The sequence below is a fragment of the Nomascus leucogenys genome, chromosome 12, assembly GCF_006542625.1.
Source record: "Nomascus leucogenys isolate Asia chromosome 12, Asia_NLE_v1, whole genome shotgun sequence".
NCBI lineage: Eukaryota > Metazoa > Chordata > Mammalia > Primates > Hylobatidae > Nomascus > Nomascus leucogenys.
In genome coordinates this window covers 71,492,906-71,507,938 of record NC_044392.1, presented here as the reverse complement: position 1 = coordinate 71,507,938, position 15,033 = coordinate 71,492,906, and the positions used below count along the sequence as shown (strand labels likewise).

General features: G+C 34.0%; 1 protein-coding gene across 3 annotated transcripts in view; it reads left to right on the top strand.

Moving 5' to 3' along the window:
* RNPC3 (RNA binding region (RNP1, RRM) containing 3) overlaps positions 1 to 15,033 on the top strand; it is a 46,452-nt gene that overhangs the window by 12,652 nt on the left and 18,767 nt on the right. For all 3 annotated transcript variants that reach the window (XR_004032706.1, XR_004032707.1, XM_030824978.1), the window contains 7 exons: positions 3,073 to 3,198; positions 5,020 to 5,171; positions 6,669 to 6,830; positions 8,000 to 8,094; positions 8,735 to 8,793; positions 12,710 to 12,842; positions 13,491 to 13,562. Coding sequence is in view for 1 of the 3 variants with exons in the window: in XM_030824978.1 (XP_030680838.1) it covers positions 3,073 to 3,198; positions 5,020 to 5,171; positions 6,669 to 6,830; positions 8,000 to 8,094; positions 8,735 to 8,793; positions 12,710 to 12,842; positions 13,491 to 13,550 (787 nt within the window). In the remaining 2 variants the exon portion in view is untranslated. The remainder of the gene's footprint in view (positions 1 to 3,072; positions 3,199 to 5,019; positions 5,172 to 6,668; positions 6,831 to 7,999; positions 8,095 to 8,734; positions 8,794 to 12,709; positions 12,843 to 13,490; positions 13,563 to 15,033) is intronic.

The following is a 15,033-nucleotide window of genomic DNA, read 5'->3' as shown; positions in this document are numbered from 1 at the left end:
GTTTCAGTTCTTATACTACAAACAAGTATCCTTTTCATGGTCTGTTCAGCACTACCTTTTTTCACATTTTTCAGTTTTTTTGTTGTGACTCTTGTGTTTAAAATGGCTCTTGAACATGGTGTTGAAGTGCTCTTTAGTGTTCCTGAGCTCAAGAAGGCTATGTCGAGCCTGATGAAGAAAATACATGGCTTTCCTTCAGGCCAGAGTTACGGTAGTATTGACTGTGAGTCAATGTTAATGAATCAACAGTGTATATTAAGTAAGGTGTTCTTAGACATAAACACATATCAAACAAGGTAATGTATCGATCAGATGACAAGATGTTGTAAACAAAGGCTTCCAGGAACCTAATGCTGAATTTTCCTAGGGACAGTGATTTAGTGTTTATGGTAACCTTAGAACATAACCACTGCAAATAATGAACATCGACCATGTTCATGTTTTGACAGATGCTTATTCTTCTGGACTCTACTTACCTCAGAATAATTTCTAGAGTAATTCTTTAGGATTTCATACAAAACTATTCATAGTAACTACTGCAGATGAATTATTCTTTTTATTGATAGTTCTTGACAATCTATGCATTTTATTTAAGGATTCTGACAAAGAATAGTACATTGTTAATAATGGTCATGTATATAATCCACAGCCTGGCTTAAAACAGAAATTGCCAAACTGTTTCTTTGTAGGTCCAAAGAGTAAATATTTTTGACTTTCAGAGTCATGTGGTCTCTGTTGTGGCTACTCAGCTCTACCCTTGTAGTAGGAAAGCATCCATAGATAGTATACCTAATGAGTTGGTGTCGCCTTATTCCAACTAGACTTTAATTACAAAAACAGGCAGCTAGCTAGATCTGGTCATTAAGCTGTAGTTTGTCAACCCCTATCTGCAGGACTCTAATGGGAAAATGATCGAAATCTTAGGTGACTGTGTATGGAAGAAGTGGTATATAGGAGGCATGAGTGGTTGGCATGAGGCAGAACCCAAGCAGACTCTGAGCAACATATACAAATAATTGCAATTTGACCGAGTCAGTGTCCACCCAAGTAGTGGTACAATGTGCAGTATATTCTCTTTCTAAGTGAAGAGTTAAAATCAAAGCATAGGTGGGGCTGAAACTATAAAATGGGAGTGAATACAGTATCTGTCTTAAACAGAGACATTTAGGGAAGCTGGCAGTTCCTGATAGATGGTTACTTTAACTTGTTGAGTGTTAACTGTGGGCTAATTACTTAACCTCTGTGAACTTCACTTTCTTTATAAAAATAATGATAGTAATTAGAAATGCTATAGTAACCTGGCCAAACCCTTTTTTGTTTGTTTACTTAGGTTTCCATTAAAGGATGTAGTGAGGAATTCTGCCAGTAATTCATCTTGAGTCCTGAGAGACAACATAGCCTTTGCATGTACCAAGCTCTAGTTTCATGTTTCTCTGTTATCTTCAGGAAATGTAACAAGACCTAAACAAAACAAAAATGGTACACGTTGAGTATCTCTAAACTAAATCTGAAATCCAAAATGCTTCAGACTCTGAAGTTTTTTGAGTACCAGTATGATACTACATATGGCTGGCTTAGTGACACCTTTGCTTGTTTTCTTTCTTTCTTTTTTCTTTTTAAGACAGGGTCTTACTCTTTTGCCCTAACTGGAGTACAGTGGTGCAATCATGGCTTACTGCCTGCTCAACCCCCCAGGCTCAAGCAATCTGCCCGCATCAGTCCCAGTAGCTGGGACTACAGGCATGTGCTAGCACACCTGGTTAATATTTTTCATATTTTTGTAGAGATAGGGTTTCACCATGTTGCACAGGCCGGTCTCAAAATCCTGGGCTCAAGTGACCTGCCCTCCTTGGCCTCCCAAAGTGCTGAGATTATAGGCGCGAGCCACCATGTCCAGCCAACACTTTTGCTTTCTGATGTTTCCATGTACACAAACTTTATTTCATGTACAAAATTATTAAGAATATTGTATAAAATTATCTTCAGTCTTTTGTGTATAAGTTGTATATATGAAACGTAAATGAATTTCGTGTTTAAATTTGTGTCTCATCCCCAAGAGATCTCAGGTATATGCAAATATTACAAAAGTGGTATACTTCTGGTTCCAGCCATTGTGGATAAGGGGTGCTCAACCTGTACTATTCATTTATTCAGCCAATGATTATTGATTACTGAATATATGCCTAGCAGTCTTGTAGAGGCTTGGTGTACTTCGGGTCAGCAATTTATAAATATAAACATATACTTTGAATAACTAAATTTTTTCATAAAGTTTTTGGTAAACCATGGTTTTTTGAAAGGGTTTAAATTACAGCATATGTTTTCATTTTTCCTCAGGGAAGAAAGGTTTAAAGCTTATTTGAACAATACCCTCCTTCCTCTCTTTTGTATTTTGTTGTGTGTGTATTTTACAAATACAACCCTCAGAAGTAGAGCTGGGACTAGCAGTTTCCAAGTTCCTGCTCTGTAGATGATACAGAAATGCCTAGACAAGATCTATCTTTAATATTAAATATTCATACTCTTAATAGAGAAAAGCTATGTACAAGGTGTTGTCACTTCCTGAAACTACTTCAGAGCATAGTACAGTATTTGAAAACTGTTCTCAATAATTTAAGTTACCTTATTTATAGAATGATTTGCAACAGTTATGCACAAAATGCTTTTAAATGACATGTTTCAGTCCAGGCTCTGTTTAATAATTAGAATATGAATAAAAATGATTTAAGAACATTAATATTACATATCTTGTTCAGCTGTTTGGCATGAAGTCCAGCCATTTTATTTGGGTAGCTGCTTATGATGAAACATACATTTTAAAAATTGATAACATGTAATTAAGTCTATTTTTAATTTTTTTTAAGTAAGATGAAAGCTAAGCAAGGCAATTTAGTATTTGAGCTTTTATCAGATTGATTATCTCTTGATGGTGTTCTATATATTTGATGTAAGTAAATCATTTTATAATTTAAATTATACACTAAAGTACAATTTAACTTTTAATAGAAACAGTGGTAAATAGCTATGCTTCTAGAAAGGAAATTTTGTGTATCATCCCTCTCCTCATTGTAGAATGAACAAATTAATGGAACTAGCAAATCTTCAGCCCAAAAGACCTAAAACAATAAAGCAGCGCCATGTGAGAAAAAAGAGAAAAATAAAGGATATGTTGAATACACCTTTGTGTCCTTCACACAGGTAATTTTATTTAAACTATGAAATGAGGGTTGTTTGTATGTGCTTTGTTTACTTGTTTAATTCACATCATTCTTCAATCTGGCATTTGTTTCCTGTCAGTGTTCTTGGTTTACATTGGCTTCCTAGTTGCCAAATTTACAGATATTCATAATTCTCTCACAGTTGACCACTACTCTCTTCTCTGTCGTAAGCCTTAATGTATTTGCTTCCAGCTTCCTGTCTGCAGACTCAGAATATCTTATAGGCACTTAAGATATTGTCCAAAACAAAATTTATTTACTTTCCTTTTATCATTTCTTTTCTCTTTCTCCTCGTGCATTTACAGTTTTGTTAGTGACATTACTGTCACTAGTGTAATATATTAGTGAATAATGTCACTAATATAAACACCAGTGTGTTTATATACAGTTATTTAGTTTTTCTTAACTCCATCACCTGATATCAAACATTTTCTACTTAAAAAGTACCCAGCAGATAAAAATTCACACATCTTTACTTGGCACACAGGACCCACCCGAGTGCCTTTAAGTATTTATTGAATGTATGGTAAGGTTTTCTGCTAAATACTGTGGGTAGTTTGAAGCATGCTTTTAAAGTTTAATGCTGTCTTTTCAAACAGTGAGTTAATAGTCTTAAGGATAATAAGCCAAATGCACAGATGATTATTGCATTAGCAATTATAATACATGACATAGGAAATATAAACCAAGAACTAAAAGGTTGTGAGAAAAGAGAAGTCACAGCCAGTTGAGAAATTTGAGAAGGTTATAAGAGAGAGGAGACATTTGAGCTGGCCCTTTAAGGAGGGGAGATAAAAATTAGGCCGGGAAACTGTATCCTATGTGAATGGAAGAATAAAAGGAAAGTTTCCAGAGGTAGGAAAATTTATTAAATAGGAATAGAAATGATGAAAGGGAAAGCTAGAAGGATGTGAAACCTCCCCTAAATGTTAGGCTATGGAGTTTGAATTTATTCAAGAAGCCATTGGAATACCATTGATATTTTTAAAAATTAAGAATTCCTTTTGCACTACTTTATCTTGTAATAAACTTCCTAAGGAATTTGCAGATTTGGGATAAGGGTCAGACCATAGTTATCAAAGAATGTTAGTAGATATACGTTACCTTTCCATTGTGTTTTGGACATTTTGTTATAATCCAGAAGTTGCCAGTAAAATGATACTTGTTTTATACATGTTTGATTTGGAGTATTTTACCTTTTTTTCTCTTTGAATCTCTAGTGACACTGAACAACAGAAATTAATGTGAGCCACATTAAAATTGTATGAAAACATAATGTAAAATATCTTGATAACTTTTTATATTGATTATATGCTGAAATAATATTTTGGATATAATAAGAAGTATTAATAAGTTTCATTATCAATATTTCATCTGTTTCTTTTCATGGTTTTAATGTGACTATTGACAATTTTAAGTCATCAAAGTCTAGTGTTATATAGATATGTTTAAAATATCAAACATAGAATGCACTGTTTTGCATATTGGTAAATATCCTGGGGTTTAGAATCAATAGTCATCAAATCCTTTCTCTGTCATTTACAGAATGACCTTATACAAATTATTGACATCACTGAACCTCAGTCTTTTTATGTGTAAACTAATAATTTAGTAGTACCTATATGAGAGCATTGAAGTTTATCAAACTGATAAGTGTAAGTCACTCACTTTTTTGAATATCAAAAGTGTAGTGAATCCTTTGTCGGTGTTAACTTTTAAAATTTAAAGTAAACTTGAAATAATATTTTACTCAGGATTTTATTTGCAATTACAAACTAATGCTATGATTGTTTTTAAATAGCAGTTTACATCCAGTGCTGTTACCTTCAGATGTATTTGACCAACCACAACCTGTAGGTAATAAAAGAATTGAATTCCATATATCTACCGACATGCCAGCTGCATTTAAGAAAGATTTAGAAAAGGAACAAAATTGTGAGGAAAAAAATCATGGTAAGGATATTCTAGTTATTTCACATGCTGAAATCAACTTTTTGTGTTAGAATTAAGTTTTACATATAATGTTGCATATTTTAGTATTTGTCAACTTTATTTAAAATATGCAGTTAGTGTTTCCTCAAAATCATGGAATAATATCTACTTTCAACTTTTTTATGTAACAGAAATTGATGGTAAACGGCGAGATTGTCACTGTTACCCTTTGCTAGTAATGACCTCTAGAATGAAATTTAGTGCTTTTTGCTGATGTTTACACTAAAAATGTAATGGAGTTTCTTTTATTGACTTTTTCATTGCTTGTTTCATGTCGTGGCCTATGGTTTTATTAGTGTAATTATATTAATATTGGTTAGAAAACAAGCAATGTGACTAGTTTGTGAGTTGTAGACTTAATGTAAATATATATATATATTTTTTTAATCCAAAAGACATGGAAGATTGTTTGCCAAGAATACTATTCTTAAGTTTAAAACAAATGTATTGAAATTACAGATTTTTTTTACTTGTTTTAACCCTGAATTTGATAATATAGTGGTGTTCTTTTGTTCTTTAAGTCTTTATTTTGAAATTTCTGAAATAATGCAAGTTGATAGAAATGTAACCAAAACAAAGTAAAATTGTTAAAAAGTTAACACCTCAAACCTCACTCTCCTCTGTCCTGCTACCTAAAGGCAAATACTGTTAGCAATTTGGTATGTGTATATATGTACGTGTGTGTGTGTGTGTATGTGTGTGTGTGTATGTATGTATCCTTTCAGACCTTATCCTGTACATGTATGAACACATTTTTCTCTTATTTTTTAAATGAACATTATGTTTTGACAGTATTTATCATTCACTCAGTAATGACTTGTTGAAAGTTTGTTATCTAGCGGCCTCCATGGACAAGTTTGCCATGGTCTCTTTTTTGAAGTTTACAGTCTAGTTAGGGGTAGCTTACTATGTCAAAGCATAAACATATACTTTACATTTTTTGGCTGTATAATAGCCCATAATATAATTTTGTCAATATTTTATCATGCCTTTTTCATAGAAGTTGAGGTTGTTTCCCTTCTTTTACTATTACAGAAAATACTGGAATATGTCTTTGCACATATATCTTTGAGCACTTGTGTGAATATAGGATAGAATTCTAGTAAGTATTACAAACATAGTGAGTGAAAAACTGTGACTAGTTTTAATTCCTTTCTTGGATGGTGAGTGAGAATGTAGTGCCTTTTCAAGTAGCTCCTTTTTTGTGTGTTTATTTAACATTTTTCTTTTTATAAATTTTTCTTATCTCATGGCTAGTCACCCTTTAACACAATTTTTTTTTTACTATTTGGACCTTTATAAAAAATGTTTGTGTATGCCTCTTTTAGTATATTGAGAAACACCAAAGAATTTTAGTGCCAAAAGATATATTATTAAATATAAAATAGGAGGTGGGGACCCAAAAATTGTTTTTAAAGGAGAGATTCTTAATGGTTAATGTTAATATTGAACTCTTAGATTTACCTGCTACTGAAGTTGATGCATCCAATATAGGATTTGGAAAAATCTTCCCCAAACCTAATTTGGACATCACAGAGGAGATTAAAGAAGACTCTGATGAAATGCCATCAGAATGTATTTCTAGAAGGGAATTGGAAAAGGGCAGAATTTCTAGAGAAGGTAATGTCACGAAATAAACTAAGCACATATTCCATTTTACATATCTTTGACTCTATAGAAACAAAACAAATCTGTCATGCCATTTACCTTAATTTAAGGCACATACTTTAAAACATCTCTCCAATTAATGTTTGTAATCACTTCTTCTGTTTTTTTAAAATACTCATACTTTATAGTGGAGGGAATGTTCCTTTCCATACAGTGTTTCCAGTCTATATTTGGGAAAAAATTTTGTTTTCATTCCTAAAACTTTTATGTGGCATTTAAAATAAGTCGGTGTGTCCCACAAGTCTGGAGTTACATTTTCCAAATGCAGCTGATAGACTGTCACAAATACTGTCTGAGATACATACAAAGCGATTTAAAAAAAAATGGTGATTAGAAATATATGATTTTAGGATTTTATATCCTAACATGATAATTTTCTACTTCTCAAAGACTTTTACTGTTTTAGTACATTGTCAGAAAATATTTAGAGGCTTTAGATTGATGTGTAACACATAATTTTTCCTACAGTAATGGGAAATAGACTTCCAGCTAGGATTTTTACACAAAACATCTATCTGATTTTCTAGAACAGATTACTGACATTAAGTGAGAGGAGCTATACAAGGGTTCTTAGGCCATGGTTTGTCTGAGATGCCTGATACTGTGTTTACTTCATTCTTGCATTTAAATATGGAGGTGGCTGATGGTTTGGGAAATTCACTTTAAGCAAAATAATTACCCAAATCAGTTAACATATATACTTTGCTCTTTTTTATAACATGACTCATCTTAACGGACCTTTAATAGTAGATATTTTATTGGACAAATTTTAGTTACTCTAGAAGTCTGAAATTTTTAAAACAAAAGTTTTATATATATATATAAAGTTTTTTATATAATCAATTCAGATTTTCAGTGAGTATATTTAAACCCATTTGTAATATTGTTACTAATTTTATGTTACTAATTTTATGTAATATTGTTATTGATTAGTTCATATGAAAATGAACTAATTTTCATTTTATGGTAATGAAATGGTAAATTTTATGGTAAAATGAAAATTTTAACATTTTCATAAAGCTTTGTCTATTTAACAATTAGGTTTGAAAATTATAATTATCTTTAAAAACTTACTTAAAATATTTTAATTTTATATCTTTGTTTTTTTGTTTTTTAATAAGAAATGGAAACACTTTCAGTTTTCAGAAGTTATGAACCTGGTGAACCAAACTGTAGAATTTATGTAAAGAATTTAGCTAAACATGTTCAAGAAAAGGTAGGTATAAATTGATTTTTTTCATGTAAATGAAAATAATTTGAAGGTTTTATACTTGATGTGTTAAAGTCTGTGTGAAACTACCTTTAAGAATGTGGTTTTCTTACTGTGCTTCAGGGCGTGACAAATTATTGTTTAGTATTTTCAGGTTAATTTTTTATTAAAATAATACTCTCATAGCTTGGCTTTTCTGGCAGTAAATACTGAGACAGAGTTTGGGGTGTGTATTAATTTCCTAGGGCTAAGTGGCTGAAACAACAGAGATGTGTTGTCTCATAGTTCTGGAGGCAAACTGAAGTCAAAAGTGTGGCAGGATTGGTTCATTCTAAGGGCTTTGAGTGAAGGATCTGTTCTGTGCCTCTCCCATAGCCGCTTCTGGTATGCAGAAGCTGGCGAACTTTCACCTTCCTTGGCTTGTGGCGGCATCACCACAATTTCTGCCTTTGTACATAGCATACTCCCTTTGTGAGTATCTGTGTCCAAATTTCCGCTTTTGAAAGGCCACCAGCCATATTAGATTAAAGCCTACCTTAGTCCAGTGTGACCTCTTCTATTGATGCATTGCTGTATTTATTTATTTATTTATTAACAGTTTTTTTCCCTGGCTTTGTTATTTGTCTTTTTCTTATTGAAATTCTAGGACCTTAAATATATTTTTGGAAGATATGTTGACTTTTCATCAGAAACACAGCGGATCATGTAAGTGACAGTAAAATATAATCTTAAATTATATTTTGTTTTTATCTATTACAAATTTACCACTTTTTTAATCCCATCATTTTCCTTTTAGAGATAAAAATTATATGCAAAAGTTGGTCTATTCTGTTGCACAATTAATCTTTTACATGTCTAGAATAGGAGATGGCAAACTTTTTCTGTAAATGGGCAGATAGTAAAAATTTAATATTTTGATTTTATTGCAGACCATAATGTGTCTGTTGGAACTACCCAGTTTTGTAGTTGTATTGTGAAGGCAGCCATGAAACCTGAATGAATATTCATGGCTGTGTTCTAATAAAACTTTTTACAGAAACAGGCCGGTGATAGATTCTGACCTTAATCTTCTCTCTACATGGTTCTCAGACTTTAACATTGCATAAGAATCACCTGGAAAGCCTAGCAAAACAGTTTTCTGGGCCCACCTGCAGAAAGTCTGATTTTCTAGGTTTCATGGGTGGGACTCATGAATTTGTGTTGCTAAAAAGCTCCTGGATGATGCTGAAGCTTCTGATCCAAAGACTATGCTTTGAAAACCATTCTTTCAATGAATCATCCAGGAATATGTAGCAATAAGTCAAAACTTTTTAGATTCTTACTCTGACAGTAGATTGCCATCTTTTAAAAGAACTGCATTGAGCAAGGCTTCCAGTTTTGTGAAAGCGAAAGAGAGGGTTGTGATTTATAAATGTTATAAAAGCTAATGTGTTAGTCTGTTTTCACACTGCTGATAAAGACATACCCGAGAATGGGCAATTTACAAAGGAAAGAGGTTAAATGGAAAACTCACAGTTCCACGTGGCCAGGGAAGCCTAGATCCAGGCATTTCCATATATCCTCTGAAATCCAGGTGGAGGCTTCCAAACCCCAATTCTTGACATCTGTGCACTGGCAGGCTCATCACCATGTGGGAGCTGCCACGGCTTAAAGTTTGCATCCTCTGAAGCCACCACCCAAGCTCTTTGTTGGCCCCTTCGAGCCACAGCTGCAGTGGCTGGGACACAGAGCACCAAGTCCCTAGGCTACACACAGCACAGGGACCCTGGGCCCGGCCCATAAAATCACTTTTTCTTCCTAGGCCTCAGGTGATGGGAGAGGCTGCCATGAGACCTCCAACGTGCCCTGGAGACATTTTCCTCATTTTCTTGGGGATTAACATTGGGCTCATCATTACTTACGCAGATTTCTACTGCTGGCTTGAATTTCTCTTCTCTTTCTTTTCTGTTGCATCGTCAGACTGCACATTTTCCGAACTTTTATGCTGTTTCCTTTTAAAATTGAACACCTTTAACAGCACCCAAGTCACCTCTTGAATGCTTTGCTGCTTAGAGATTTCTTCCAACAGATACCGTAAATCATCTCTCTCAAGTTTAAAATTCCATAAATCTCTAGGTCAGGGGCAAAATGCCACCAGTCTCTTTGCCAAAACAAAGAGTTTGCTAAAACATAACGAGAGTCACCTTTGCTCCAGTTCCCAACAAGTTCCACATCTCCATCTGAGACCACCTCAGCCTGTATTTCATTGCCCGTATCATTACCAGCATTTTGGTCAAAGCCGTTCAACAAGTCTCTAGCGAGTTCCAAACTTTCCCACATTTTCCTGTCTTCTTCTGAGCCCTCCAAACTGTTCCAACGTTTGCCTGTTACCCAGTTCCAAAGTTGCTTCCACATTTTTGGATATCTTTTCAGCAGTATCCCACTTTACTGGTACCAATTTACTGTATTAGTCTGTTTTCACTCTGCTGATAAATACATACCTGAGACTGGGTAGTTTACAAAGAAAAGAGGTTTAATGGAAAACTCACAGTTCCTCGAGGCCAGGGAAGCCTCACAATCATGGCAGAAGGCAAGGAGGAGGAAGTCACATTTTATATGGCTGGCAGCGGGCAAAAAGAGAGAGCTCGTGCAGGCAAACTCCTGTTATTTTAAAACCATCAAACCTTGTGAGACTCATGTACTATCACGAGAACATAGGAAAGACCTACCTCTATAATTCAATCACCTTGCACAGCGTTCCTCCCATGACACATGGGAATTGTAGGAGTTACAATTCAAATGAGATTTGGGGACACAGAGCCAAACCATATCAGCTAATGTTTGGAGTTAGAACTTCATTCTTTACAATACCATATTTGTTAATTCCAAAGTATGAAAGACTCCCTGTCGTATAAATTAGAAGTAAGAAGAAGTAGAAAAGATAAGGTAAGAGGCTTTTGAGTGCAGATAAAATAAAGAAGTGACTATAACTAAATTTTGTTTTAATCTTCAAGTGACACCAATACTTTAAAAATCTTATCTGGCCTATGTATTTTTTTAGATAGGTATACACAAATGGAACCATGTTTTACAATTCTCTGTTTATATCCATTAGGGGCAAATACCTCTTTTTATCAGGATGCCAAAATATTTTTTCTTCTGCTGGCCATGCAAAATGCTAGGTCTTTTTCTTTGTTGCCATCTTTGAGTCATGATTATAAGGAAAAAAAATACTCTTTTTTTTGATAGTTTTTTATGTTATATTATTTTGGTAGTCTCATAGACTAGATATTAGGTAATATTTCAGTTGCAAATTACAGTCTGATTTTTCTAAATAGCTTTTGACTGATTTTCTCTCAAAAATTTCAAAAAATGAATACACTATGGAATAGTAGACCACTATATTAAAAATTTGGTTTGTGTTTCTGACTTTAGATCTTAGCTATCTGCTTTGAAGAGTCACTCACTGTCTGTAAACATCACCTGTAAAATTATGGTTTTAATTAGATAATTATTGAGGTTCCTTTCTACTCTGAAGTTCTGTAATTGCTTATAATAATATAATGAACTCTAGGCCAGGTGTTGTGGCTCATGCCTGTAATCCTAGCACATTGGGAGGCTGAAGCGGGTGGGATCACTTGAGGTTAGGAGTTCAAGACCAGCCTGGCCTACATAGTGAAACCCCATCTCTACTAAAAATACAAAAATTAGCCAGGCATGGCAGTAGACGCCTGTAATCCCAGCTACCCGGGGGGCTGAGGCAGGAGAATCACTTAAACCAGGAGGTGGAGGTTGCATTGAGCCAAGATCACGCCACTGCACTCCAGCCTGGGCAACCAAGCAGGACTCTGTCTCAAAATAATAATAATAATAATAATAATAATAATAATAATAATATAATGAATTCTATAATTGCTTATAACTGGCTGTTAATCCTTTCTATTTTTCCATTCTTGGTTTTGTAGTAGTTGTTGTTTTTTTAATCACTTGAGCAGTGCGAGATTGTAAGGAACTTAAAAAATTGAGATAAATAGTAATTTAAGAAGTTTGCAGCCAGGTGCGGTGGTTCACGCCTGTAATCCCAGCACTTTGGGAGGCCGAGGTGGGCGGATCACAAGGTCACGAGGTCAGGAGATCGAGACCATCCTGACTAACACGGTGAAACCCCATCTCTACTAAAAATACAAAAAATTAGCCAGTCGTGGTGGCAGACACCTGTAGCCCAAGCTACTCGGGAAGCAGAGATAGGAGAACGGTGTGAACCCAGGAGGCGGAGCTTGCAGTGAGCTGAGATCATGCCACTGCACTCCAGCCTGGGTGACAGAGTGAGACTCTGTCTCAAAAAAAAAAAAAAAAAAAAAAGTTTGATTTTCTAGTTGCTAGTAGTATAATTTTTAAATCACATACTTTTATGATAGTTGAGAATAGTTAAAAATATATCTTAAACAAATACTACCTACTTGTAGAATCAATTTTAGTGCAGAACATGAAGTATATTTTTAGAAAACTGAATAATTGATGTACCTATCAAATGGTGTAGTCACTTTTATTTGAAATAGCAAAATTTTAGATTGTTCAACACATTTTCATTCACATCATTGAAACTGACATTCTTTGAATCAAAACTCTTCCTTCCTTCTAGGTTTGATATACGTTTGATGAAAGAAGGTCGTATGAAAGGACAAGCTTTCATTGGACTTCCTAATGAAAAAGCAGCAGCAAAAGCCTTAAAGGAAGCTAATGGATATGTGCTTTTTGGAAAACCCATGGTGGTTGTATCCTTTAAATCCATCTATTTCAAAATTATATAATTTTTAGAAGGATATAACTGAAATTAATTTTCATGTTACCCTTTAGAAATTTCCACAATTGGCATTCTAGCAGTAGATATTCATTTGTTACAATTAAACCCACCTGACTGAGTCAGATGACAGTGTTATTTAGATTTTTAGTAAAAAGAGCTTCAGCAGCATGAGGTTGTTCAATTTCAGCCAAGTTTAAATGTTTCACTTATGCAGCTCAAAAGTACATAGTCATGCTAAGAGACTAGAGTATCCAGAAGTACATTTGGAGTCATAAAAGAACTAATACATTTTATGATTTTATTGTAATTTATATTTCTACATGAGAATTTTAATAACTAGAGTATATCATTGATTAACCATCTTGCTTTTAGTTGTCAGTGCAGTTTGCAAACTAGAAATCAGCAAGATAGTTAAAGAAGCAAAGGCCCAGGTATAAAAAATAATGACTGTAAAGGAAAATTTAATTATTAATTTCTTCTCAAGTCATGGAGAGAGGCAGGAGGCACTCAAGGTAAATTAAAAAACCATATTCCCACCATACATTAGAAAGTTTTTGAGAACTATTTAGAAAAGATTACTTGCATATTCATGAAGGAAACCTTAATTTTAAATTATTAGCAGTTTGCTCGATCTGCTAGACCAAAACAAGATCCTAAGGAAGGAAAAAGAAAGTGTTAAAAATTAATAAAGGTAAGTGTGAATAAAACATAATAAAAAGACAAGACTAATTCTTGAGATAAAATTAAGAATAAAAATTTGACAAGGTAGTAATTCAGGTATCTCTTTTTTTTTTAAGGAAATATCTATCTGTGCAGTTAAGTCCCATTAAACGTCAAAACTATAACTACAGATTAAAACCCATTTATATGTAAAAACTAAGTTTGGAGAATGAATCTTATAAGGGGAGTGTGCCTGTTAGTCTTTTTTTTAACTTTTTCTGCCTGTAGTAAAGCAATGGTTCTTAAACCCTAATATGTATCATAATCACTTGGAGAGCCTAATAAAACACAGATTCGTAGACTCCTTCCTTCCCTGAAAGAGTTGATTTGGTAGGTCTGATGTGGGGACCTAGGGAAACTAGTTATACCAGTTTTCCTTTTAATGAGGGGATTTCCAGGATGCTGGACATTTAGTGCTGAATTGGGGAATGTGTCCGTCAAGCCAGGACAGGTTGGTCACCCTTGTTGGCACCTGAAAATTTGCAAGATTAATGAGTTTTCAGGTAATGATGAGGCATCTAATCCAGAGATCACAGCTTGAAAACTCTTGGGATAAACACAGATACATTTTCTAACTCTTAAAATTAACCTAAAGTAAATGTTAAAATAAAAGTTAAAAAAAAGAAAAAGATCAAACTGTCATTAAAAATAATTCTGGCTGAGCACGGTGGCTCACCCCTGTAATCTCAGCAATTTGGGAAGTGGAGGTGGGCAGATCACAAGGTCCAGAGATCAAGACCATCCTGGCCAACATGGTGAAACCGCGTCTCTACTAAAAATACAAACATTAGCTGGGTGTGGTGGCGCATACCTGTAGTCCCAGCTATGTGGGCGGCTGAGGCAGGAGAATCGCTTGAACCTGCAAGGCGGAGGTTGCAGTGAGCCGAGATCAAGATCACGCCACTGCACTCCACCCTGGCAACAGAGCAAGACTCTATCTCAAAAAAAAAAAAAAAAAAAAAAATTCTACAGTGCTGAGTATATAAAATTATTAACACACTTCACAACAATATATGTTTGTGGAGTTAAATATTTTTTGTCTTTAAAACAAGTAATTTTAGTGCATACTTAATTTGATGATTAAATATAGTAGAATTAAGCATTTTAAATGTTAATGTTTATTACATTGTTCAAGAAATAAGTAGAAATATATTCCTTTGTTTTTTATTTAAATTTTTGTTCCTCTGTAAGATAAAAGAATATGAAGTAATTGGTCACAATTACTGGTGTTTAACTGACAAATATGGGTAAATAAGGGAAAATTTTGTTTAATGTTTAGTCCCTCTGAGATGGCTTGAATATTTGAATTTTGTTGTATGTCTATACTGGGTAGTCACAAGTCTTAGAAACGCTTTAGAGGAAAGATGGATTTCAGTCTGTATTTTTAAAAATCATTTATTTGTAAATCTGGTGCTGAAAAATAAGAAAAAAATTAAACTGCA